Here is a 27,500-nt window from a genome sequence, read left to right on the forward strand (position 1 = left end):
TGAAACAAATTAATTTGGCGACCTGGATTGGGGTTATCTGGGTGGGGTTTCATTCAGCTTAATTATGACTTCCGGTGAGTGAAAGACGGCTTGGGGTTAATTCTCTGGCAATTAGATATGTTATATCTTATGCAGTCAGCTTATGATACGATGGGTAAACAGCTGTGTCATACCATACTTTTCGTAGGTACAGTTGCACAAAACATCACCTGTTGTTGTAGCGCCAGCGTTATACAATCCGAAATTGAAACAAAAGTATAATCCATTAAACACTCCCAAATCATGTAATGATCTATCAGAATTACGCAACTCGCGTCGGAAAATCAGTCTACATCACATCTCATTACATCTCATGTATGTATGTATATATGTACATACATATCTCACACCACTTCCGTTTCTGTTTATCAAACTCATTGCCATTCGGCGGCAACGTGACCATTGGAATCGGAATGGAATCGGGCGTGAATCGGTTCCGAATCGGTTGGTGTGTTTATCTAAACCCGTGCCATGACGTAGCAGACCTTGTTTATGGGGTGTTGGTGGCTCCACGCTTGTTTTGCTTTTGCGTTGCGCACTAAGAGGTGGGCGGGGAGGGGAGGGGAGGGGAGGGGAGGGGAGGGCAATGGGGAGTTGATAGGCGACGAACCCGCGATTAATGGATTGCCCTTGACGGGTCCGTAAACCCTTTCGCACAAGCTGTAGAAGGAGGCTCGCTGCCGGTGCCGGCAGACAAACCATGGAAATTGCCCAAGTGCTCAGCCCCTCAATACGAAGTTTTCTTCCTCTTTCATTTCTGCAATTTATTACTGCGGTGTACTGGTATTTCTGTTGACTTTGCTGCCTTATTGGCATTGTTGCGTTTGTTGGCTTAAGTGGGCGCGTTTGGGGCTGGGAATTGTGGATGGTCTGCCGGCCGGCGAAAGGGGAGCGACTTCTCAGTCTGTCGCTTATCTCCGGCGATTACAGACAGCCACGCATTGATTGTATGGCATGGCCCTATGTTTTCGAGTTCAGACACTATTACAGCACCCGCTGCTCTTTCCCTATCAAAATGATGGCTTTGTGCATGTAGTATCATCAGTTTTGTACAGATCACAGGGTATCGTTTAGAGTGTGCAGTTCTTTTTCCTAACACATTATAGCCGTATAGCCCTGGTTTACAGATTGACTGCTCCCGTACTCAAGAATTTTCTCCCCCTATGATCAATAGTCATGAAGGAGAGGCGTGCACACCGATTTGAGTATTTAGCACATTTTCTACTGCCCTGCCCTGCTTCTGCTGCTTTTTCGATGGTTGTTGGCTAATCGAAGCACGAGCGCTGAAAGTGTATTTTGTATTTTGTGTTTTGTTGCTGCTCTGTGCTTGCCCACATTTTATTTATTTTTAGCAAGCCGACGCGTTTCAAATAATCAAAAGCAAGGCGCTTCGAAATCGAAGCTGTGGAGCTGCGTCTGTGGATGTGGAGAAAGAAGTGGCATCGCGGCACCTGAGGACCAAAGAAATAATTAACATATTTTCGCAAATTGCCCATCGTGTGGCCGGGGCCATAAATCGAAGATGCGAGGAATCGGGTGATTGGGTGATCGCATCGAAATCGAGGCACTCGAAACACGAGGCACGAGTTAAACATTACTCAATTTTCATTTTAGCCGGGGCTTTTGCACTTTGGCAAGGACAACGACGGAAGTGAACATCAAAACATGAACGAGTCGCAGCCACAAATTGCATGTAAGGTCAAATTCACAATGCGTTGAACCAAGCCCATTCGGAAAAATAAAAAATAAAATAAAATGGAGGCGGTTCGCTGACGTTGACTGTCTCTGCTCATGATGAAAAATGTGCTGGAGTGCAATGTCAGATTCGCCGCAATAACGCCAAAAGCGAGTAAACAAGTTAACAATGGTCATACTTGGGCATATCGAAGAAAAAGGGCATATTAGTGGCATATTAGTAAGCAGGAAAATTAACAAAAATTATCATTATTACTAACATTTCGACTGGTGTGGTGAAAAGGGGCATTGAAAACATGAAGCTCAGCGGTTAATCACTGATCAACTACTTAAGTCAGAGTTGGGCGGGTTTGACCTTTGGAATGACTTCACCTGAGTCACTCTTTCACTCTCTCTCGCTATCTCTCTCCCTCGTTCTGAGGCTGTCTCTCTCTTCAGGGTTCACCCAGTGTAGCATTGTGGTTCCGAACGCCAATCGGTGCGAAAAAAAAACATGCGTGAGGCGAATGATCGATGTGCAGAAGGTGAAGGTGACTCCGAAGGTGACCCTGAATAAGTGAAGGAGGCGCAAAGTTCGCCAAAATCCTTCTTACGTTCGACTTACGAGTTCCACTTGTGGGTGAAGTACCGAAATACCACAGTAATCGGCAGAGTAATCGGCGGCATGAGCGATTTGAGCCCGAGCACATCACACATCACACATATTTCATCATCTTCCTCTTTTGTCCGGTCAAGCGACTTCGGTTCGAATCGCTATAAATAGAAGCGGCCAATTCGTGTCTGACTTGAGATAAGCGCCCCAGCGATGGCGACGTCGTCATCCGGGAAAGTGGATCGGGGAAAACACACGTCCATGGGAAACGGGCAGCTGGTCAAAGGTTGGAAATGCCCAATCCTGAATCAATTTAGGTCAATTTCTTGTTTCCAACTGACTTAAAACTGTGTGCTAAGTATGTTACCTAACTATTTAACTTGAATACTTTTATTAAAAAGGGTTTGCAAAACATTATATGCTTCTATGCAATCGATATTGTTTGTCTTAATTAGTTCAGTTTATATTTATACCCAAATTAAATGGCACTTTCATTTGCTGCCAGATGCCCAATCCCACCTATATTTAAACCCATCCATGGTCATTTGAAATCATTTGAAAAGGCGGTTTACAGTCGACATTACGTATACGCAGCATGGGACGAACCTACCGCAATGGCGACGGCCCCAATTAGCAGCGACTATTTAGCGGGAGGGAGAGTACCGCGAGTGCGAGTGCGAGCGAGAGAGTGGGATTCCTATTGCATTGCATATTGCTACTATAAATACCCATCGCACCCCCGAATTTCCAAGGAAAGGGGGCGGGTCCGCGAGTTGGACTTTGATCGAATGCAGTGGATTTTGTGGGCGTCGTCGACGGCGGTCTGTATAACGGCAGATGACCAACACAAAGAAGCCTTTTAACAAAAATAAGTGCATAATTTTATCTCCGCTTGGGAAACAGTTTGTTTGGCTTTTTAGCTCGCTTATGCGCCGGACTTGCCAAATTTCATCAGCTCTTTTAATTTATGCAAGGAGCCAGCCGAGCTGATCTTGGGAGTGGACCCGATACCCGATCAGCATCAGAAAAAAGTGAGAAGAGAAGTTGGCCAAAGAGCGTCGAGAGCAAAAAGAGAGTGCAAGAGAACGGCAAGGTTAATGGAATACGCCCTGCACGTGAAAAAAAAGTAGCCTTTCTTTCAAGCGAAACAAAACCAGAAAAAAGTTCTATAAAAAAGAATTTATTTACAGCTGACATCGTTAAGAATGAAAGTCATGATTCTAAAGGTCCTTCAATGTTCTTGACGAAATCAAACTCAAGTGACTAATGATTTTAAAATACATTTCCCATTTTTGGGTTTACAAAGGCCAATGATTAGATTGCAAACGGTTACTCCAATGACAATGAACTGCAGTGAACCAAAGTCTAAAAGTTCAGAACAGAAGTAGCACTGCTTTGTTTTGAAAATATTAAAATATTTTCTATTATTTAAATATTAAAATATTTTCACTATTTGCTGGCTCAGTGTATTGACCCCCATTCCCCATGTCGCCGATAAATTAGTTCGTTCAGGGTAAGGTCGCTTCGCCCAGGGTTGGAACGTGCCGCTTCCGATCGGATGCCGGCGACGGATCATCATTGGATCGGATCATCGGATCATTGCACTCGGAGCGAGCAGGCAAGGTAACTGCACCTTGGGTCAATGATATGAGCTTCCCCCGCCGAAAATTTCGGCTGTTATTCGGCTAACTTGTTGTTTTGTTTTATTATTTCGCGGCTGTCATTTCCATTTCCATTTCAGTCACGGGCATGGCCTTGCCGCCAGAAGTTGCTTGACCTGGAAGTTGCTCACCTCACCTCGTACCTCGTATAGGCCCCTGCTCCCAATCTCGGCACATCCTCATCAGGCCTCCAGCCGAGTGTATTGCACTATGATTGCAGGGGATTGATTGACTCGGTTACGGATTGTTTTGAGCATGCGATGCGGTGTTTTTGGGGTTTTTGTACTGGCTGCACTGAAATAAATTCGGTGAAACACTACGACCCATTGGGCACATACGCAGCTGATTGATTTGGCATCGATCTGCACGCTCATTATAGTATAGGCATGACTTAAAGCTAAAGCGGCTGGGTTTCCCCCGAATATTTGTTATGGCTGGTTCGTTTCAACCGAAATGAAGGCTATTATTTTGAACAGCGCCATATTTAGAAAGTGTTTCGCAACCGATGGTCGTCTTTCTGTGTTTATTTGCTGTAAAGACTCATACATACATTCAATATATCTTATATGTTCTCTTATGTTTCATATAATATTCGTGCTGTGGAATCCACCGTCATATCCTTGAGCTTAGTATAGCTACTGAGTACTACCAACCTCGATCATTTACTTTTGTTTTTTCCATTTATTTATAGGTTTTTTGGGTGACTGCCGAATTGCATTGAGAACAGACCAAAAGCGATCTGGGATAGCCTAAAAAGCCAACGACAGAGTGTAATGAACGATCCGAAGGTCAACGGTGCGTATACTTCATTAGCGATTAGCGAAGGGCGGCGATGAAAAAATGGGCAAGAAACGGAGCGAAAGGAGACCGCAAATGACCCGTGGTAGGGGGCGGGGAAGGTGGAAGGTGGAAGCCCCGTGGAGGTCCCGTGGCTAATCGACTCGGCCATATGTTAGCGCGGATTACGGGTCGCTAACTGGTTTATGATATTTATTGCCATGCATCCCCATTTGCAATTTGTATGCCCGCCCTTACAACGCCGCCCTCACCCCCTTCCCTTCAACATTGAGTTTGTCCCGCAGGAAGCTTTTCATTTCCGGCGCTGTCTGAATTTTTAAAATCTATGGGTGTCCAATGCAAAGCAGAAGGAATTTCCATTAAAATCATGCAATAGGTGCAAATTACAAGACAAAAAGGTGAGCGACCAAAGAGAAGCAAAATGAAGAAATTACGCAAAAAAGAAACGGAACTGCAGCTAAATAAAATGCTGAAAGTGGTTGTGCACACAGGAAATAGAATTCTGCGGACGATGTCGTAATTGCTTACATTTATTTTTGACATTATGAACTATAGTGAATCGTGGTTAAAATAAGAACAGAATTTTAAATTTATTTGAATTGGCGCCATTCGGAGGCGCCATCTATATAAAAGGCCTAAAAGTATGCTTTGCGAACGGTATCAAAACGCCAGCTAGTGGCCTAAAGTGGAAACTTTACAATTTCTCGTAACTGCGCTTTGTGGGTTTTCAACACTATGTCCTAACGCCTTTTGCCAGCAGCTGGAGTCAAAAGTGCAAAAAAATCAAAGTGAGGAGAAAATATTAGAGATTTCGTACATAAAAGCAAAGTGAGTTAATGTTCTTCAGTGCGTGGAAAGCAACAATTAATATATCTGTTGTAGGTGTCACAAAAAAGTAGAGAACTGTAAAAAGCATTGATGTTCCAACCAGAAAATGGCAAATACCGATGCAAGTGTGTTGATGTGAAAGCGAAGGAAGGATGAAGAAGGCGAGAAAAGTGTGAAAACGTGCGTAAATGTTTCGGCGTTTTTGTTTTGATTCTTATCAGACTGCGAAGCAGACGCGCAAGCATGCGGAGCGATGAAAAACCGAGTACAAAACAAAATGGAAAGAAATGCGCGCGCTCTTATAAGATTGCTCTCTCTCTCTCTCGCTTGTTCTCTCTCTTTGCCCAATTGGAGCTTTCGTGTCGGTTTCGGTTTCGTTTTGCATTTCATTCGTGAGCGAGCGCTTGCTTCGAACGGACGTCTCTAAGAACGACCTCGCATGCCACGCCCCCTTCGAAAGGCTTTTGGCAAAGAAACACGCGACTGCATATTAATTGTAATATCAAGAGCAAAACACTGATCAGATATTGATGGTATTCGAGATCGAGTTGGAGATTACTGCCCGCTGCATTCCAATCGGAATATTCCACCACCATTCCGTTCATAAATCGCGCGCGTTTTTCGTCGCGCCGATCGTTAAAAATTCATTAAGGCTTGTTAATCGCCGCCAATAATACAAATATTACAAATAATACCAATATAACAAGTAATCGCATTGATTGCCCATAATTGATACTCGCCGTGTGTGTGAGAGTGAGTGCGTGGTGCCTGGCGCCTATGTGTGAGTGCGATCGCAACCGCCGGTAAATGTCCGCGAAAAGGAGCACGGATCTGGATCTTTCGCAGACTTGATGCTTGATGCTTGATGTCGACGTAGCTGAAGATATACCTCCGGTCCAGCAGCTGGACTCGAAATGTCACGCCGCAAACAGTCCAATCCGAAGCCGTTGAATAAAGGTGAGTTCCAAGTTGTTCATTTGGTTCATTTTGATTTATCGAATCGGGGCTTATACGTCGACCCTGTTTTTATAGCACCTTTGCAGTTATCTGAAACCATTACTGTGCCCCAGCTAGCAAGCTGTTGTACTTTCGTAGATTACACTGTGTCATTACAAAGCTATCTGTTGGCTTTCCACTAATCACGATCGCTTTTCCCATCTGACCGCAAGCTGACCCATTCAATTTCGCTGGCTGGCTCAGCAGCTCTCGTTTTTTGGACAGCAAAACATGCGGACGAACACACAGCAAACACAGAAATTCACGAAATTGATTAACTATGCCAAGAAAAAGCAGCCAAAAAAGTATATAACGAAACGAGTGACAGCTTATCGCTTATCGCCGAGATCTTGCGACTGCATGAAACCCGATATTAAAATGATTTATTTAAGCAGTGATAACGAACAGCGTCTCCAACCGATCGTTGTCACCAGGCAAAAAGAGATAGAAGATAGGGGAATTATAGGACTATATCATGTGGTATGCTACTGAAGTTTTACAAAGAAAGAATTACTTACACGATCTTGAAAATATAAGGGTGCTGAAAAAGTAGCCAACTTTGTACTTTGTTGCTCATTTAAATGAAATTTCTTTGTCGTCGCGTTATCGATGTCGATACCTGTTGTACGTGCAGCTGACACACCTTATAAGCAATGTAGGGGAAGCGAGAAGAGAGGTGGAGAGAGAGTGCTTCGGAGAGTGGAGAGTGTCAACTAATTACATTTCGCTGTTTGCCATTTGATATATTTATGGCCCGAACCATTTGACACCCAATGAATGCATTTCGGAATCGAAATCGATAAAACGTGCCGGACCTGCGACACTGGACACCCCGACCCGACCGACCACCTGAACTCCTCACCTCACCTCAGTCCGCCCGGTTGGTTGCTTATCCATTTTGCCATTTTGGCCTCCTTATCGCTTTTGCTGCTTTGGCTGCTTCTGCTCGAAGCACGTTTCCCGACTGGCTGACTCCGCCCCACCCAACACCCCTCCGAACCTAGCCTCCCAGAAGCCATTTCCATTTCATCCAAACCCAACAAATGCCCTGCGAGTGATATCAGGCCGAGTCATGCAAGTGGGACTTCCTCAGAAAGCCGCCATCTATATCTCGAGACTCGCCCACGATGCCTTTCACACACTCTATATAGATATTAACACTCAACTACTTGTTAAACCTATTTATATGTCCCAACTTAGCCAGAATTAGATTAGGCTTTAAGTCATGCCTATTTATAGGTCACCAATGAGTGGATAAGCAAATTCATTACTGGCTTAAAAACAAACTATTTCCAAACTATTTGCACTGGGCTAGTTACCCATAACTATAAAACAGAAAACTGAAAACTATTTATAAAGTTCTATTTCAATCCCGTTTGTACTTTAATAGTTCCCAAGAACCATTAAACCACGACTTTTAGCTATTTAAGGGATACTAAGTAACGGATAACGAGAAACTTTACCATTTGCGTTCCGATAATTTAGGGTATTTTTATCAGTGCAGCTGTTGTCCGTTGTTGTTGATGTCTGTTTTTGTTGTTGCACCTGCACTATCAGTGGCTTATCCCTGGGTTGCTATCCACCCCCACCAGCAACCCCTCCCTCTCGTGCCCCTAACATTTCTGCTTTGCATATTTATCTCTTGCACACTTGCCTCACTTCTGTCCCGTTGTTTTCTATGGCTCAGTGGGCGTTGGGCGTTGGGAGTTGGTTTTCGAAGGCGAGAAAAAACTCGAAGCGCAACTCGATAAAGTTTTATCACAATTGCAGCAGCAGTGCCAGCCACAACAACAACAACAGCAACAACAGTAGCGAAAGCAACAGCAAATAACATTAACTTGCGTAGCTTTTGTTGGAGGTTCTCCAAAGGTTGTTATTGTTGCCTTTACATAAGCTTCAATAACTGCCAGTTGTATCGGAGTGCATAGTCTCTATCTCGAAGTCTACGAATCGTGATGACGACGCCCTCGGGTTCGTTTTCGAAATACCCTTTAAATGGGTTAAGTCGTTTCAGCATAGTGCTGTTGATATAGTCGAAAAATAGCAATAGTAGTCTAAGATTATTACTCCCTTTACTGAAGAAAAATAAATGAAGCATTTCCAATGATTTATGGACATATTTCTCGTGGGGCAGAGTATTTTAAATTCAACCAAGCTTAACCTGCTCTCGATTCCTATCTCACGCCTTTGAGGAGTTTCGAGACCTGAGGAAGTGCAGTCGCACTTAGATAAGCACCACTGTGTCGTCTCATACGTTTCTGTTATTTATAAATTTTAATTACGCTTATCACTAATTTTATGCTAATGGCCAGCTGTTGGATTGTAGGTTGCTGGATGTTCGCTTGTCTGCTGTTTTTTACTTGTCGGTTGTTCTTCGGCAGAAGTAACAGCTCCATTCGCATAGCTGTCACCATGCGGGTGACAATTTGGGCAAAAGCCCAGTCGATTTGAAGCGGGCTTGGTCTAGTGCACTGAGAGATAATGTATAGAATGCTTGCTTGGCAATAAGGAATTGTATCCAGCAAGTTTAATGTATCATAGACACCCCTTTTTATGGGTATCTATGCAGCGGATCTGCGTTCGAGCGATAAGAGAAGCTAGCTAAATGCATATGGCAATTGCAGTTTGCATTCGAAGAGTTGCAGTTGCAGCCGCGATAAGAGCCGCGCTCAGGTTGCAAGTCAAGGCCCCTCGGGGCCCCCCCCAACGCTCAGTTGTCCCTCTTCAAGAGCACGCCCCTGTGGCGGCTGTGTCCATTTCAATTGGAAGAGATAATCTCGTGCTTTGGCCATTTTGACATTGTATTTTAATAATTGCGATAAGCTTCTCCCTCTGACACACTCTCTTTGTCTCTGTTTTGTTGATTTGCTGGTTGCTGGAAATCGGACCAGGAAATATCACCAGATAAAAACCACCAACAATAAGCCAATAGCAACAAAAACAAAAACAAAACCAACAACAAAACAAAAAACAACAGCATTAACAAGCATTACGAATTACAAAATGTTGTTTTTCACTTTGCATTTGTTGCATTTTATTATCGTTGTTTTTGGCCAGCACATTTGCATATCAAGTGAGGCGAATGAATATGGTTGCTGATGTGATATAGGGGTGTTGATAGGGGTGAGGGATTAGGCGGGGGAGTAACTTGACGATCGAATGAATTAGTCACCCGGCGAAATTCAGATTGCCGATATATTTATTGCATTTTTTGCGCCGTTTTCTGTTTGCGGCCTTATCACACGAGAAGGCGAACTCAAAAAGTGATTAATAAATGGAGTAAAACAAGTAAAAAAGGACTGATAAACTTGTAAAGGAAGAACCTAGGATATCCTACCTAATAAAACCCATTTTAAAAACAATTAAAATTAAAGAGTTTAACCAACAGGATTATTCACTTATTGACTCTTGATTCACTTAAGTTTAGCGTGATGCATTCATTTCCGTTTCCGCAAACAAAATGCCTCATCCTTAGCGGAAATGGGCTATCTAATTGAGTCAGTTGGCCTTGACGTTTAAAGGAAGTATAATATTTTTAATGATTATATTATTTTTTTTAATCGTACAAATAGTTTATATCCCAAAAATGTATTCGTTATAGTATTTGATATTATATTTATTTTTTTGTGTGTTTACTAATAAGTTTTCTTGTTAAACTATGATGTTTCATTTTCAACCGTCATGTAGCTGTCAAAACATGATTTTCGAAATCTAGACTGGTATTTCTCACAGTTGACTAACCACGGGCGATAGTGGAGTTCACACAATTCGACCCAATTCCCCCACTTTATCCCTCAGTGTATCCACTCGGGGGCTTAGTTAAGATTTAATCACTGAATGCAATCGAAATAAGTTTGAAACCTGATGCCCAGTCGTCGATAATGGTTTGTAGTCATTTTCCAAACATTCCCTTCGTAAAATACAAACAACCAGACGGCAAAACGACAAAACAACAAAATAAAGCTTAAAATCGCTTAAAACAGCTGTCGATTGTGGCTGTTGTTGTGGACTTTACGATGTTGTTGCTGCCATGGTTGTATGATTTGTACAATGCTCCGGGCTCTGGTCGGTTGTTTTTTATCAGCTGATCTGATGGCAAGATTGTCGCGCTTTGCTTCAAAAATGAGAGAATGAACTCGCCCAACAACAACAATTGTACTCGTGTGTTTTTCGTTTATAACAATTTGAAGAGATTTTCAACTAAAGATAAAAATGTCAATGTGATGTGGTTTGTCGGATGCAGATACAGATACAGATCCCCAGCTATGACAATATAGTATACAAGGCCCACAAAATATACGTGTATACGTGCATTTGTAGACACACGTAAAATTCTATGATATATGGCCAGTATCGAAATGATCGATCTCCACCGTTGACTTGCGGACTTGCGGATTTCCCTTCGGCCATGGCGCGATATCTGGCGGGTTAATTAATTTCCATTCGCCAGTCGTTCTGTCGTTCACATCCGATATCAGTTTCATTTTCGATTCGGAATCGGATCAAGCCTAAGCGACTGGGATCGCATCCGATGAACCTGTAATCAATCGAGGGCCATTCCGGATTCCGGTGGAATGATTGAAAATTCCCTGTCGTCGAGGGCGTTGATAGCGATTCTTTTGAATGCCATAAATCTCTGTCAGCGCCTCCTCGAAACTTCCCAATCTCGCCGATAGGCGATGGCTATCGCTAGCCGAAAATTAGAACTGATTTCTATACTCGTGCATGGCCAGTTCCACAGCCAAAGGCAAGTATTCCTTATCACCGCCCCACTAACCAGCCGACTGATCGCCCTAGTGTCCCCCGATCGACAGATAGACCCAGCGATCTACATAAGCAGAAACCTAAAAAGGAAGTCGCCATTATCTCCAAATTCATTCTATACATTAAAATAATTGTATATATTGAGAAGGGGTACAGGATTGAAGGATCAAAGATAAAAACATCGCAAAACTAAGCCCATTAGAACATTTAACTACGTTTTCCACGATGTTCCACGAATCAGGATGATGGGATTTGAAACCCAACCGCAATTATAAACAAAACACAATACCCCTTAACTAAGAAACCACCACTCATAGAGCGAGACGGCGAACGGGGAAGAAAGGGATAGAGACACAGTCAGAGATATCAAGGCGACAAATCTCAGTTCAAATTTCGACACCTTATCTTTTGGCGTTCATCTGGCGGGTTTCCAATTTCGAGTGCTCCTAATGATGTGATGTTCTTGTGCGTTGTCAGCGATAATCGTTATCGCTATCGCTCCACAAGACGAATTCCGTCTAGTGTTGGCCCCTTGATTTCAACTTGAGATTTCCGTCGATTCGATTTTCAATTTCAGCAGGGAAACGTCGTGTGGAGATTACCATCATCATCAAACGGCTGACTACTCCTCCTTGTACTGCTCCTCTCCTTTTGCTCCTCCTACTCCACCTACTCCTCCACCCACTTAATTAGTTTCCATTCTGGTCTTTCCGCTCAAATTCGCTTTTCGGCTTGGCCTTTCTTTATCAATCTTGGGAGCTGCGGTCTTATCTCGAAATAAAGTTCATGCCGAGGTCCTATTATCTATTCCCAGCGATCAGCGCAGCATTCGTTTAATTGACCAACAGAACTGACCCAGCCACGTCTCTCCATCCATCCATCCATCGATCCTCTGCACTCCATCTCCATCTCCCCGTGCGAATCTCCTCCAGCTCATGTGCATTCGCTCCTTGGCTGCCTCGCTCTTGTCGCTTTCATCTGCAATCTCTGATTAAGCCGAGCCTCGCCTGCTCTGGGGCATTAGACCGCAAATCATCGCCACATATGTGTACATATTCCTTATTCGTATATATGCGGCTATATTCGTTACCGAACAGTATGAGCGCTCTTTCATGGCGATTATCTGGTGGTGGCCGTTGCCAGTCAAAGTGCAGACCTTGAAAATTATTAAGCCAGTCGGCGAGATTGAGTGCAGATTGCTAGGCGAAGCTGGCTGCCAAAAATCTTGAAGTCAGTACCACAACTCTAGGAACTTCTGGCGAGTGCAAGAATGCTTCATTGATATTATCAGGGCTTTTTAAATTTAAATTTAAATTCATATTTAACATTCTCTGTTATCATACAAATGTACTTCCTGCTGGGTTAACCGAAGTCATACTCTCTTCTTGGAACGGCTGCGACTGCCGCTCGAGTGGAGTTTAAGTTCTGCTTATTTCAGCTCATCAATCAATTATTAATTACAAAGTGTACAGCTCAGCCTATCTAGGTCCCCAACTTCCCCACCTCCCCCTTCCGTTCGCCAGGTGATAAATTGATTAAGTTTACACGTCCGTGGAGGAGAGAGATAGAGCGTGACATCTACTTCACTTGGCATCGAAATCGAAACGAAACGAAATCGTATCGAAAATCTTTTGCCGTATACACACACAAAATTAGAGCCAGACAAACACGTTCACAAGCCCGAAAAAATTTCAAAATGAAAATTTAAGTGCTGCGATTAATTTGGCTTATCAGGAGCAACAACACGGACGCAGAAAAGCCACAACGAAACCCAAAACAAGTGCAATTAAAAGATTTTTAAGCAAACATTTGTCATTAGAGATAAGCACTCCAAAGATGGGTATATGGGTCGGGGTATGGCGTATAGGGTATTGGGGAGTTGGAAGAGGAATCGCAAGGAGGGAACACCTACGCATAAACCGAAATTCGGATGTCTCAATTCGAATCGGGGAATCTGAGGTAGAGGGGAAGCTAGAAGGCAAACTAATTAAGCGATAAATGAAAGATTGTCTTTCACATCACTTCTGCACTGAAGAAACGAGGAACTCAATTGTATAACAATTTCAACTAATATTGATAATACTTTGATGTCACTCCACTTATTGTTGTTGTAATATTAAATATTATTTCGCTGTTCTCTCGAAGGGCCCACCTGCTCCCGAATTCTCTTGGCTATTCCCACTCTTGTTTGCCAGGCGCAATCAGAAGGCGGACTAAATGGCAACGATGCCATCGGTGGCCCAAAAGGCCGTCCAAACCAACAAGGCAACGTGCGGCAATCGATTAAAAATCCATAAAAATATATTTCTAGATTTTGTTTGCTGATCAAAACGGGGCAAACGCACTCTGTCTATGTGTAATTAAGAATGAGGGCGCGCGAGCGGGGGAGCGGGGCGCAAATGGGGGGCAATATGAAATCTATTTATGCCATTAGCTTTGCGCCGATCCCACGCCGCGATAGCCCCGAGCATTTGGGGCTCCTTCATGTCAGTCGGTGGCCATTTTGTTCGTTTATCTTTTGCGTGTTTTGGAGCCCAACCCAACTTCCAGTACCAATGTCTCCGAACCCAACAGAACTCTGGAATTTGATGCACTAAAAAAAGCCGTGACAATTCGATATTACTGCCCAATCAATCCGAGTTCTTACACTTTTCAACAATAATAACGTACAGGCAATTTGTTTCTGTGTGATTACTGCAAACAGAAATTCGAAATCAAAAATTCGAAGATTAAAAACGAATCATTCATGTTACACAGTGAGGGCAGAATGTTGTTCATTCGATTCTTATCTGCGAACTCTGCCGAAAAGCTCATTTGAGCCTCCAGCAAGCCAATCCCGTCATCAGCCCGAATAATCTCATTTGGGTTGTTTCAATTGGGTTTGTTTCGATTGAGTATCGATTGAGTATTTTGGCGCCTGGTTTGGCCCAAGAATGCGCAGAATCCATAACAGCTTCAGTCAGCGATCTGGATTTCGAGCTCTGACTTGCAGAGCACTTTAAGCCTAATCACTTGAATGGCCCACAACTTGGGATGCAGATGCAGATGCAGCCAGGACTGGGGTATGGGATACTGGAGACAGGAGACATTTGCCGCCGCCAGTCTTATCTAAATGCCAGCCTCACAGTCTCGTCTTCCATTATGATAATGCGATAGGGGGACACACGTGGACAGGAAAATATCTCCAAGAGCTATCGAATGCGTCGCCAATGTGGAGCCAATTGGGAATCGAAAATTGAGGCTAGTGAGCGGGAAATGAGTGAGCCAAGGAGGCAGGAAGCGAAGTGATCTCGGCAGCGTTGACTTCGATATACCCTTTGTCGATCCGACTTAATGTTCAAGTTCAGGGAGCCTTCGCAAAGCCGCTCTATTCACTTGATGAGAAAATAAAAGAGAAATTCAATGAAATAGGCGAGGTATAAAAGCCACATTTTTGACAACAATCTTTATGACACTTACTTTGGAAACGTAATGCATAATACTAAATGCAACAAACTAAATCAGCGTTTTGTTAAAGTTTAAGTTCTATAAGTCAGTTTTTGATTTCCTTGCCGATACCAGCCACTATTTTATCATCCCCTTGAGCTTGAAGAGTTGTGCACGGTACCGCATCCCGAATGAACCGGGCAGAAGTGTTGAGGAAGCATAATTTACATGGCAACAGGCGCCATTAGGAGCCGCACAGGTCTCACTTGGGAGCTGAGATCTCGGGATCTCCGTGGCACTGTCCTGCCTTGGGAAACGGGTTTCCAGCTTGTGGCGGCACCGAAATACCTGTTGCAACCAACAGCCAACAACCTGCCGCCTGCCGCCTGCAACTTGCAACTTGCAACTGGTCCGAGGGCTTGGCGCTGATGGATGCGTGTTTGTTTACAGCTTTGCTGTTTGTTCAGTTTAGCGTAATTGCCGCCGTGTGCAGCTGGGGGCTGAGGGGCGGGGGCTGCCCCAACTGGCGGGGGTTAAATGAATGTTAACAACGTGTTCTGTCTGCTTTTCGTTCTGCCCTCTCGTTCTCGCCTTCTGGCTGCCCGTCCTTTTAGCATTTAAAACATTTTAATTATGGGGCCACAAAATGCGTGGCTTATCCGCCGGTGTGTCTTGTGTCTTGAGTTTTGTGACTTGTGTCTGTGTCTGTGTTGCTTGAAAGGTGTCTTTCAGCCCGGGACACCCCATTGCCTGCTTCTTCCTCTCTTAAATGGCATTTAGATAAGGTCCTCCTGCCCGTCCCCCTTCCTCCTTCTGCGGAGGATTGTCCACTGGCCATCGATTTATGAGAATGTTGATAGCAAAATCGTTACCCAGCCCCCCTCTCCTTCTCGGCAAATCTAGCGCATCATTCTCCTGCCGCTGCGCCGCCACCTCATCCTGGATCCTTAAAAGTCTGCCTCTTGCCGCTGTCATTGTGCGTCATTTATTGAGCAGCTGATAAGGCCATCCCACCGCCTTCTTTTATCATCACCCCGCCTTCCCAACCTTAAACGGGAGAAATATGAATTCGATTTGAAAAGAAATTAAGCAATGGTAAGAAAATGATGAAGACATTTGGTCGCCGACATTGAATTCTTCGGTCTCCACTAATTGCTTCTGGGTACCTCGTAATTAATGGGCATATTAGCGACGGGCTTCGTTAAATAAATACTTTATATAACTTAAATAATAGAGAAGAGGTTCCAACATTCTTGCAGCAGGGTATTTTTAGTTCACACAAACCCCAAACCACCACCACCACCCCCTCCCAGTTTTCCCTTATCTAGAGTATCTGAGCTGAATCTGGACAAGCAGCTACTGCCGTAACATTGGCTCTGTCTCCGGATCCGAATTCCCGTCAGATACGATTGGAGCTGCCATTTGGGCCATCCATCTCGCCTGTCCTCCTAACTCTGCCCCACTCTCTTGGCTTGAGTTTGAGTTTCGATTTCAGTTCAGTTCGGTTTCAGTTTCGGTTTTCTTAATTATGTTTGCTCCGCTTTGGAGCATCCGTTTGTAGATCTTTTCGCGAGATAGACCAATTTATGATTTACGTGGAACATTGGCCTGGAATTTGATTTGGTTTTGAATTGACTTTGCTTTCAGTTTCGGTTTTTGCTCAGCTCTTTCCCAGTGTTGCTCACATTCGGTTTTTATTGCCTGTCATTATGCGACTTGGCTCTTTGGCTTTCAATTATGGATTTCGGTTGCCAAGTTCGTCACTCCTTTGCAGACGAACGAATATTGAACGACATCAAGTTGAGCTCTGTTAATTTAGTTTAATTGTATATACATATTATACTGCCTTGGTATTCTTTACTCACATTGAGCTGTAGTCTCTTCTCCTCTGCGCTTTCTCACTGTGTAGGTCCCTTTCCTCAACTCATTGCGTAGAGATCGAGGTCAGTGATAAGGCCGCGACTTTTGTTTGGCACGTCAAAATCAAAAGGCATTTTGTCCGATTACTCCCCAACTGGAATCGACCACACAAAAACCACCGAGTACAGAGTCGGGCCCGCATTCCTGGCCTTCTTGGCCTTCCCTTTGTGGCTGTGGCTAGAACCGGGGGACAGGTGGGTGAAGTTGTGCCGTGTGGCCCCAAACGAACCCACCAATGCCTTCTTATAATTATTTTATAAGTGCAGCGACACCGGGCTTATCCCAACCCAAAACCCGAGTCCCGAGAACCGAGACCCAGCATGATTCACTTGGCGTCGCCGAATCCCGCGCAGGAGAAAGAGTGGCGGGGAACTCGGAAAGAGAGAGAGAGAGAGAGAAAGAGAGCTGGCTCCACGGCCGATAACTCCGTGCAGATTAGCCCCGACTGACTGACTGAGTGCAGCGATAACAGCACTCCACGTTCCAGGCCATTCCATCCCATCCCAACCGCATCCCATCCACATCCCATCCACACCATTTCATACCTTGCTATATGCACACTCCGTTTCCGATCCCTGGCCATAATGTGCGGCTGCAAAAGGTTTTCGAGCAGGGCGCGTATCTCGAGAACTGTTATCCCAAATGTGGCCGCCAGACGCCGGACTTGATGGGCCCGCATGGCCATAGGTGATATCGTGTCCCATCCTTGGGTGCGTTTTGTTTTTTCCGATATCTCGGTGACTGAGTCTCAGGTCTGAGTCATAAAAGCTGCCAGTTGGCCAGTTGAGTGTATGGGGCTAAAAAATGTAAAGTGTCAGATTGATTGCATTTTGCTAAGGACTCTTAAATCTGTAAATCTCTCCGCTAAAATATTTATTCTTACATATTAATATAAGAATTTTAAATACCATACCTACCTTACGTCGGCATACGTGTGGTTTTGTGGATGAGGTCGTATGTCATTCAATTGTTGTTCCCCACAAAAGGATTAACTAAATCTTCAAAAGTTGATAAACTCTTTGGTCAGTTTCCATTGTGGCTCTACCCTTTGTTTTTGTGCCCGTGTCCGTCTTTTCTTGGTTGGAGCATGGAGGAGCGATGGCCATCGTCCAGTTTTGATTGCCTCCCTCTAAGACGCCCCCCGCCCCCATCTCTATCTCTATCCCCTCATCCTTGATCTCGACCAAGTGTGGGCGTTCGTGTGAAACTAATGTCGCACTTGGACCATTCCCGATGCCATTTTAACAAACAAGCCAATGCAATGACATCCCACAGTGGAGCGAAAGCTCCAAGTTGTGCATCTTAAATACTTTTCGCTTATTAGTTATAAGTTAGTTCTGATCGCATTACTTTCAAGATTCAGAGACTCTTGAATATTCCTATCCATGTATATATATTTGGTTAAAATCTTATATTTATGCAAGGAGTGGCAACTGAATCCATTAATTCTTAGATACAGTTACCCCCAGAGATTTCATGTATTCCTCGCATTTCTTCATATGAGAAACCACTGTGCTGTGTAGATTTCGGGTTCGTTTCGGGGCTGGACGCTGCTGCTGATAGGTTTGTGTAGATCGTGTTGAACGCAGCTTGTTTAGCATGCCAATTAGGCTCCTCTTTCGAATAGGAATCGCTCTGGACCGCTCCACTCCTCCCTTTCTTCCACTCCGCCTCCTTTTTGGTGTCCATCTCAAATGCAAAATCAGCTCGTGCAGCTCGGCAGTCAGCAGTTAGCAGTCAGCAGCTGGGAAAAAGGTGTTAATTTTGTCTGGCACCGCTGCTCATCGAGGAGCCTTTCCTCAGCATCTTTCTTCCTTTCCATTTCCTCGAACTTATCCAAATAGTTTGGTGCTGGCCACGTTAACGCTGCAAAAAGCGCAGAGCGAGCGTGCTGGTTCACCGGGGTCAGGAGTTGCAGTTGCAGTTGATCCACACAATTTGTAGATACATTTTGTGCCAAAGCTGCACGAAGCTCTCTCCGGGGTGAGGGGTCAGATTGGTGTTAGATTTGCATTAAAATTGGTTGTGATTTATTTTCCCAGTTTATCCCAAAGAATTTTAAGCACAAATTCTACCCTTCCTTTTTTGTGTAGTTTATCTCTACTCCGTGCATATGTATTTTTTAGAAGGGCGTGGTCAATTAACGATTATGATTATGATATCAATAGAGCCCGCAGATGCGAAAAAATAAACCTACTCCAGAACTAACAAGCAGCGCAAACATAAAAATGATGTGCAGACTGCACGGCACTTGAAAAAAATAAAAAAAAATAACTTTTTATAGTGCAGCAATGTTGCTTACTAAAAATAATGGACCCAAAGTGATCAATCGCAAGGTCTTACCCATGAAATGCACTCCACTTAAAGCTGAATAGCAACTTCAATCCAATTTTCCCAGTGTGATGATGTTGCTCTGCTTGGGATCCCGTTCCCACTGCCCATTATAACACTTTCACGGCTCGTTTAGCCCTGGCTGGCCATCCGCATCATCTGCGGAGATGATCAACGAAGTTAGCCGCCAGAGGAGCACGAGTTCTCCATTGGGTTCTCGAGTCCATGGGTTCTCCCTCCCTGGAGGCGTTTGCATGCCATCGTGATTGGTGTGGATCATAGTCTCCAGTCACTAATGTGTGTGTGTGTGTATATGAGTAAGTGTGTTTTTGTGTGAGTGTGCACGATTCGACACCATCTTTCATTTTAGCCCGGCTCTCAAGCACTTTGCTATCCCAACCAGAGAGGCATTTTCAATTAATGGCCACACATTCCACGTTGAGCAGGAGGGCGGGAGTCGAGGGGTCAGGTTGGGTAGGGAATACAATCTGAGAACGGAGTTGAAGCCTCAGCTAAAGTGTTCCAAAAGCGCCAATGGCTAGAAAGACTGACTAGCACTGCGCTACAGGAAACCAGTACTCCCAACTACAAGTCCCAAAAACCATTATTTTAAGTTGGCTTATTTTCTTTAGTTCTGAAGTCCTTGAAATTTAAAAAGGAGTTCCTTAGAGCAAATCAAAGCTTCTGAGCATTTCACGTTGGAAATGAAATAATTCGCTTAATGACACTGCCTCAAGAGGTCTAAAACATGTTGCTCGGTGGCTTAGCAGCCCAAAGTAACAAATTGCATCCCAGAGTTTCCTATCGAATCAAAGCAGCAGCAAGAAGCACGACGCCTACAAAAACCGCATTACCTGTCTACCCTTTTTGGAGCCCCTTCCCTTCCCGTTCCCTTCCCTTCATGGCATCCAGGTTTTCTGCATTTCCTGCAATCTTCGCCAGCCAAACTTCTTCTTTTCCCGGCTTTCCTTCTTCTCGGGACACGTTTCGTGATTTATGAGGTGCGAATTGCATTGAAATCATTTTGGCTCTGGCTTCGACTCCCACTCCCACTCCCCCTCCGCCACCTCTGCCATATTAAATCGACAACGTAGATATTCGTGGCCAACTTCCATTTTTGGCCATTTTCACAACAATGGCGAGGATGGCGATGAGGTCGGGTTGTTAAGCCAGCTCTCTCCATTTTTGATTGGATTGCAGTTGGTTAGCTGCTGTTGATTTCCAGCTTGCACTTAATCCTTTAAGTGTTCCGGGGAACAATCAAAATATAATCAACTTAAAATTCAAAAATATTAAACTATGACATGCAAGTAACGGAAAAATGATTATTTAATATTTGTAAAATAATTTCAATATTTTGTAAAATTAAAATAAAAAAGCTTGTTAATCCGCACGCTCTCAGGGGTTAAGACATTCGCCTGGATTTTGAGTTCCATTCAGTTTCTTTCTTGAACTGCAATTATTATTTGGCTCATTGGACTTGTAATGCGCTGCAACGGTGGCTTTAGTGTTTTAATTAAAGTGTCGCGTGCATTTTGGTCATTAGCCGATGCCGATTGCAATGCAGCTTACCTTTCATTTAATATCTTCCGCTGCCGCAGCTGTTGTAACCTTATCTTATCACTTTGACTGATATTGCCCGTTGATAAGGACGACAAGCCGTGAGTTCTGCACCAATCATCAGTGGGCAACTGCCAGACGAGCGCCATTTTGTTTCCGCTTCTTTTTTTGTTTAATTTTTATGAGGGTACTCGTTTTGTTTTCGTCGTTTTTAAGGTCTGAGGAATCCATGCGGGCTTGAGTAATTTGGTTGGCGGTTAGAGACCCCGTTCATCGGGTTCGTTTCTAGGCGTCTTTTGCTGGCGATACGCATATCACCTAATCGCTTTTCCTGCTTCGGGATGTAGATGTGCCACCCAAGTGACTTGTACCAAGTGAGTGAAGGCTGCACACATATGTATGTATGTACTCTTGTTATATCGCACTTATCACCAGCCATATAAATTTGTGGGCGGACATAAAAACCGCAGAGCAGAGTGAATGCAGATAGCAGCCTGCGATATCGCGTAGCGAATCCGTTTTCAAATATTGTGAAAAACAGCAAGTCAAATAAAAAATGCTGCTGAGAGCTGCCTATACGCATTCGAATACGGTGTTCCTCTTAAATATTATGTCCATAGGGATATTTTTAATTGGTCTGCATTACAACTGCAATGAAACACTATCTTAAAAATACTCAATTTTTTCTATATATTGAAATAATATGTTTTCATCGATAGATGTAAGTGTGATTTAAGTTACTGCTATGAAGTAATGAACAAAATCCCGCATTTGAGGATTCCCTCCTATCAACGCTGGAAAATCTGGGCACTACAGCAAAAAGTGTTGGAAAATGGATGGGAAAATGCAATGCAAAATGGCTGGACGGAAGCTGACAAAACGACAACTGCTTTGACACTGACTGATGATGTTCTTTTTGGAATAAAAACGCTTAAAATCCCCCTATTATTGTCCTTCTCCGCCCCTTATGTTAATTTTTCATGTTTGTTCGTCTGTTCTTGCTGTTGATATTTACACTGTTTTCCCGACTGCAAATGCTGACAGGCCAAACTCATCTGATTGCATCCACGCCCACTTTTTGTGGCTATTTTTTGCTTGATGATACCAGATACCCGATAACATGAAACAAAGCGAGCTGAAAGCAAAAAATGGGTTAAATACGCAGAATTTTATGCAAATCGCACGCCATCTAAGAGTCGTATATCTTTTTTGCATTAGCCGAGCTCCCCTCCCCAGAAATAAACTGAGATACAAATCGGCAGTCCGAGTGTCGCATTAACGACAAATTTTAGTTTTAAGCTTTTAAATTTTTGGCTTTTGTTGTCTAGAGCCTTTTTAGCTTCGTTATCTCAGCCAAATGGCAATTTCCATAAATTTCTAATTTTATTGAAATCCAAATCCCCGCACACATTTCAGCTTCGATTGTTGTTTATATTGAGTGCGCTGATAAAAATTGCGTATACGCCGCGTGCTTCGCTTCTCTGGATTCCCACTCGGCATCGATTTGCGATTGGAAAGCGGTCGATAGAATTGCTATCCTATCTCGGCCAGCGAGGGTTTATAATTTATGGCCCAGTCCCAAAGACAATCGCTGATCGCCGATGGCCGATCGCCGATCGCCGGGTAATATGCAGATGTCTGTTTAAGTGCTCAGCGATTTTTATATTCATCTGAGGTGTGATTTCGGCTTTTTGTGGCATATGAAGTCATCGAAGTGCCTTATCGGCCCCACAATCTAGCTGGATCTCGCTGCTTTTGTTTTGTGCTCGGCTCTTTTGGACTCGATGCCGCCGCTATAAGTGGACCAGTTTTTGATGATCGCATTAATTGATTTTTAATAAACGATAAGCAAGCAGGGGCGTCCGCCTGCCCAGGGGGTCATAGGAGTGGATGAGTGAGCTTCAAAGCGATCAAAACTAATCTAGGAAATCGAGTCATCGGAATACAATTCTTGGACTGCTTTGCCGAAGAAATCTGAAGCGATTTAAAAGTTCGTTTCCTGTCTAATTACTGTACAATCGTTTTAATCTTGCAGTAGTTAGTACTGAGAGCAAGTCTTTCTCTGTGTGACATCAAAAGCCCTACACTTCCTAGATAACTGGTGGATAGGCGGAGGTATCAGATCCAACTCGTAGCTCCAACTCACAGTTCACTAGCGACGCGGCTTTCAGCCAACGAGGCTGAGTTTCGAGGCTGTAAAACCAGATTGGGGCGGTGCGCTCGACTTGGGCCACCAATCAGCGTTAACTGGGGAGCTCGTGGGCCCCCATCTGCATGGTTTCAGGCCCCTTCCCCGCAGTGATCCCCCCCGTCGTTCGTTCAGATAGTGTGAGCGGAGAGCGAATTCAAAATGGTTGCAGACAGCAGCGGCAGATCTCCGGGGGCAGATAGTGTAAAGTGCGTCGATCAGACAAGCCGGGAGTGCAGGGTATGAGAACGGAGCGCGGGCAGTGTATCTCCGCTTTCTGGTCCTTGGATACCAGTTCTCCGCTGGGGGAAAACCAGTTTGGCAGCGCTTTTCTGGCAATTTGCATTTTCTTTCCACCTTTCGCCTTTGGCTTTGGCTTGGGCTGTGGTTCTGGTGGCTCTCGTTCCAATCACACGCGGCCAAAGAAACTCTGGTTCTGGCCAATTATCGGCGCGGCAAATCAACGCTCAGTTTGGGCGAACATCAGCCATCGAAGGCCTGCGGAATGTTTCACGTGATTTCAGCGGATACCAAGTTGGCTTTGAATTATCGAAGACTGCAGATTTATTGGGGTTTTTTAATGAAGAACCTATATAATCTCTTGATTTAAAGTGGCATATGTGAAGCATTTGTGATGCAAGCTACTTTTCCTAGACTCTGAATGGTTTATGGCTCTGATCGATCCACATCCCTCACTGATTTCGCCGTCGCTCTGCCCGCAGTCAATTCTCTTTATCGATTGCATTTAAATTGAAATCGCGACGACATTTCCCCATTTGTGTGTGCAGGCTACAAAAATTTCCATTTATTCCATATACCATATTGCATATTGCATTTCGCACTTTTATTTTTGTTTCGACCGCGGCTGCTGGTTTGGGCCTTTCCTTCTGGCCGCTTTCGTGTTGACAACTCGGACTCTTTCCTGATTTCCCATCCTGACAGCCCGTGTGGACAAAACTGTTGCGCCTCGCTTTGTTTTGCTCTTCTTCCATTATTTATTTTCTTTTTTTTGGTTGTTCATTTCAGCCAGAAGCCAGACTAGAATGTGTGGGCGTGGCTGCTGGTGACGTTGGCCGCATTGGATTTGGTTTTGTGTTATGCGCAAATTGAAAACGCTGGCAATATTATCAAAGTTTTTCAGTTTACACATCAGTGGGCTTAATGGGTAGGCGCATTTCTGCACGGGGCCAGGGTACAAATTATAAATTCTCGTTTCTAAATTGCAATTTGATCAACAATTCGCCATTGTTTGGTGATGTAAATTGAATTTAAATAAAATGTATGCCGATATCATCGATTAATTAGAGCGGCCAAGTGGGCGGGCACTAGATTTTATTCTCGCCCATAGAGATGTTTATATTATACATATTTTTTTTGAAAATTAAAAAAAAAAGTGTTTGGGATAGTTAGCTATGTTTATTGGCAGTACAAAACAGTCTTTATTTTAGCTCTGTCACGTTTTTGGCAAACATTTTTTTTTGTTTTTTTGATAAAAAATAATCACTTTATTTTTCGATAGCAATAAAATTGGTTGTCCAAAAGTGGAATAGCAGTAAAAATAGTTGTCCAAAAGTGGAATACCATATCTCGTTGAATTCGTAACAAAATTTCCTATCCCCCTGTGCTCATAAAGGGAAATTCAAAATGTTGTCCATTTTTCGCAAATTTTGATGATGGTACCCCTTACCAAAAATGCGAAAATTTAAAATTAAAATTTTTTTCGAAAATTATAAAAATAGTGATTGGGATAGTTAGTTATGTTTATTGGCAGTAAATCGCAGACATCATCGATTAATTAGAGCGGCCAAGTGGGCGGGCACTAGATTTTATTCTCGCCCATAGAGATGTTTATATTTTTATATTTATATTTGTGTGTGAGCTGGCCAACTAATTGCACATAGTTGGTCGACGTAACGAGCTTCGCTCTAGATCTCATTTAATGATTTGCCAACCTCAACTTTATTGAACATGAAACGCTGCACAAGTGCACAAATCTCTTCATCTCATCAGCTGATTAGCTTTTTACTTATTTCGAAAAAAAAAACATATTTTGTACATATGAAGCCGAATCATGATAGACAATGAAGAATCAAATGCGATTTTAATGAGCATATTTTGTTATTATTCGAGATAAATCGATGTTATATTTGCTTCCTATTTTATGAATATTTATATGACCACTACTCAAATTTGATTTCTTCTTCTTTCCAGGTTGGTAAATAAACGTTTGGCATGTATTTCATTCGCAGGGTAAGCTTAAGTGAGACCTAAAAATATGTGATCCAAATAAACAAAACATTACCTATAAAGGTTGGAAAATGTGTCAAGCAATACACATTTGCCACTAGCGCTCGAAAAGGCTTGCAAATTATCAAAATTTAATCCCAACGAAGGATGTTCGTTAGCGTGGCCGCCTCTCCTTCGGGAGTGCGAATTATCAGTTAGTTGCAAGCATTTGCATCCTACTTGCCGCCTTTCCTGCAGGAAATCACGTTGCGCACACACAGATAGGGCCGCGTGGCGTATGAGCAATTTTGCATTACGTATACGCAACGTTTGGCAACTTTTCGGGTGGGCAAACCGAAAACTTTTCGACGTCTTTATAGCGCGAATCATGTCTGAATCTGTGTGTGCAGCTGTGTGGGTGTGCGAATGTGTGAGTGCTTTACGTGCCTGTTAATGCAATATTCAAGTGATTGCAGACGTTTCTTTGGCCCCACTAGGCTCCTCCGCCCCACCCCGCCCCGCGCCCTTTTGCCTGCCACCGAATCTCAGTTTGCTTACAACTTCTTCAGCTGTCACACGAATGAGCAGCTGGCGAGGAAGGAGAACGCTTATCGCACTCTGAGCAGTGTGCATTTGCCACAGCATGTGCATCTGCCGCCTCATGCCGTAAGTTTTGTTTCCTCCTCTCTTTTTATACGGAGCAATCTCTGTGGCACTATCAAGATTCGCATTAAAATGTATCATTTTTGCCGGCTGCCTGCTGCCTGCTGCAACAACAAGCAGTTCCTGGTCCTTCCGCCCCCTCGGCGTGCATCCTCCTCCTAAAACTTCGTAATCAACTCGTAATGACAATGCATAATAGCCGACTCTGGCTCCTGACTGCCTTGCATCCTGACTTGCCTCCTTTCCTTCTTGCCTCCTTGCCACGTCCTGCATGTGAGTGTTTGTGTGCGGAGGAGGTTGCAATCGATACACGGCAAGGAATAACCTTGCCTGCCTCCTGGGACTTTTGCAAAGCTTATCCTCCAGTGTTCTAAAATGGAAATAGTTAAGTCACTAGTGAGATACGCTTAATTTCGAAAGAATCCCAAGAATTACGTTTAATCATGTATCATAAATTGCTTGACAATCTCCAAATTGCAGAATCTGTTATATTATCATGATCGAACCACTACTTGTTATATTGCTACCAAACCGCAACGCATTTTCTTGCAGTGATTCACGGACTCGGCTTTCTTATCGGCGTTTTACGTTTCATAAAATTTTGTTGGCTTTTCGGAATGGATGAAGAAGAAGCACTACTGTGTTGCCGTTTAGGAGTATTCACTGTATTTAGCTGCATTTTCGAGTCATGAATTATGATGGGGGGGTAACAGGACTACGATTAAGAAAGTACTGTGGCTGCGAAAGCTTAATAATGTTGCTTAGTTGGCGGAATTTCGAAAAGTCCTGAGGTGGCTCAATCCTGGCCAACGCAACATTCCACTTACCGCCTCCCCCCCTAAAAAGATCCTTAATGATTTATCAGCTGGACGTGGACTGAAAACATTCTTATCTGAATGGTTTTGGGGAGATGGGGAGTAGCTGTGCCCACAATAAAAACAAAACACAACTTGGGCCAGTGCCCATCTCTTTCGCCCCTTAAAATTCACTCTCTTTCGCACCTGTACGGTGCCTATTGGTGTTTATTCCTTCTGCCAGGTGAAAACTTAATATTTCTTGTTGCTTCTGTTTGCGTGTGTTTGCTTGTTTACCAACAGTTGTTGCCTTGTTTTGTTTGTTTGTTTGTTAATACTCTGCGATTGCCTCCACCTGCTGTTATCTCTGCCTCTCCCTCTTGCTGGGACCTCTCTCTCTCCCACTCTCTCTTCCACTCTCTCTCTCTCTCTCTTTCTCTCTCTCTCTTTGCCGGCTTTTGCCTGCGCTTGTGTTTATGTTGTTGTTTATTTTTGAGGCCTTTTTATTTGCGTGCACACAGATACACACTCACACACACAGATACACCCCTCGCAGCTCCTTTTCCGTCGGCTTTGGTTTCTTTGTTGTCTTTTTTCGGAATATCGCTCCGATTCGGCTGGGGTTCTTTCGCCGGAGTCCCTGTGTCGCCTTCTGAGTTCTCTGGGCGCCTGTTCGATGCCGGTCGCGAATCTCAACAAAAACACAAACAAGCGAAAAAGGGCCAGACACATTTGGAGTGAAAGAGAGGTGTCTGAGGATAAGAGTTCAGAAGTATAAGACATTTGATTCGTTCGCATGAAGTCCTATGCAATGATATGGGCACTAGTTAACTGGAGTTCGTATTCTACCAAAAACAAATGAAAGCCTATGATTGGAATTAACTTATGTCGTTACTCGTCCTTACACTTAACTACTTGCTTTACGATGTCTCGGCTGTTTCTGCCCATGTCCTGTCTCATTATTCTCCCCTTCCTTTGTTTATGGCAAGTTACGCGCTTTTAAATGCGATTTTCCAGCT

At 43.8% G+C, this 27,500-nt stretch overlaps 1 protein-coding gene across 1 annotated transcript in view; it reads left to right on the forward strand.

Moving 5' to 3' along the window:
- Positions 1–6,281: 6,281 nt before the first annotated feature.
- Positions 6,282–27,500, forward strand: part of LOC120443866 (zinc finger protein ush) — a 51,049-nt gene continuing 29,830 nt past the window's right edge. The window contains exon 1 of the mRNA XM_039623231.2: positions 6,282–6,570. Within this exon, the coding sequence (XP_039479165.1) occupies positions 6,528–6,570 (43 nt within the window). The 5' untranslated portion in view covers positions 6,282–6,527. The remainder of the gene's footprint in view (positions 6,571–27,500) is intronic.

Source organism: Drosophila santomea, chromosome 2L (genome assembly GCF_016746245.2).
Source record: "Drosophila santomea strain STO CAGO 1482 chromosome 2L, Prin_Dsan_1.1, whole genome shotgun sequence".
NCBI lineage: Eukaryota > Metazoa > Arthropoda > Insecta > Diptera > Drosophilidae > Drosophila > Drosophila santomea.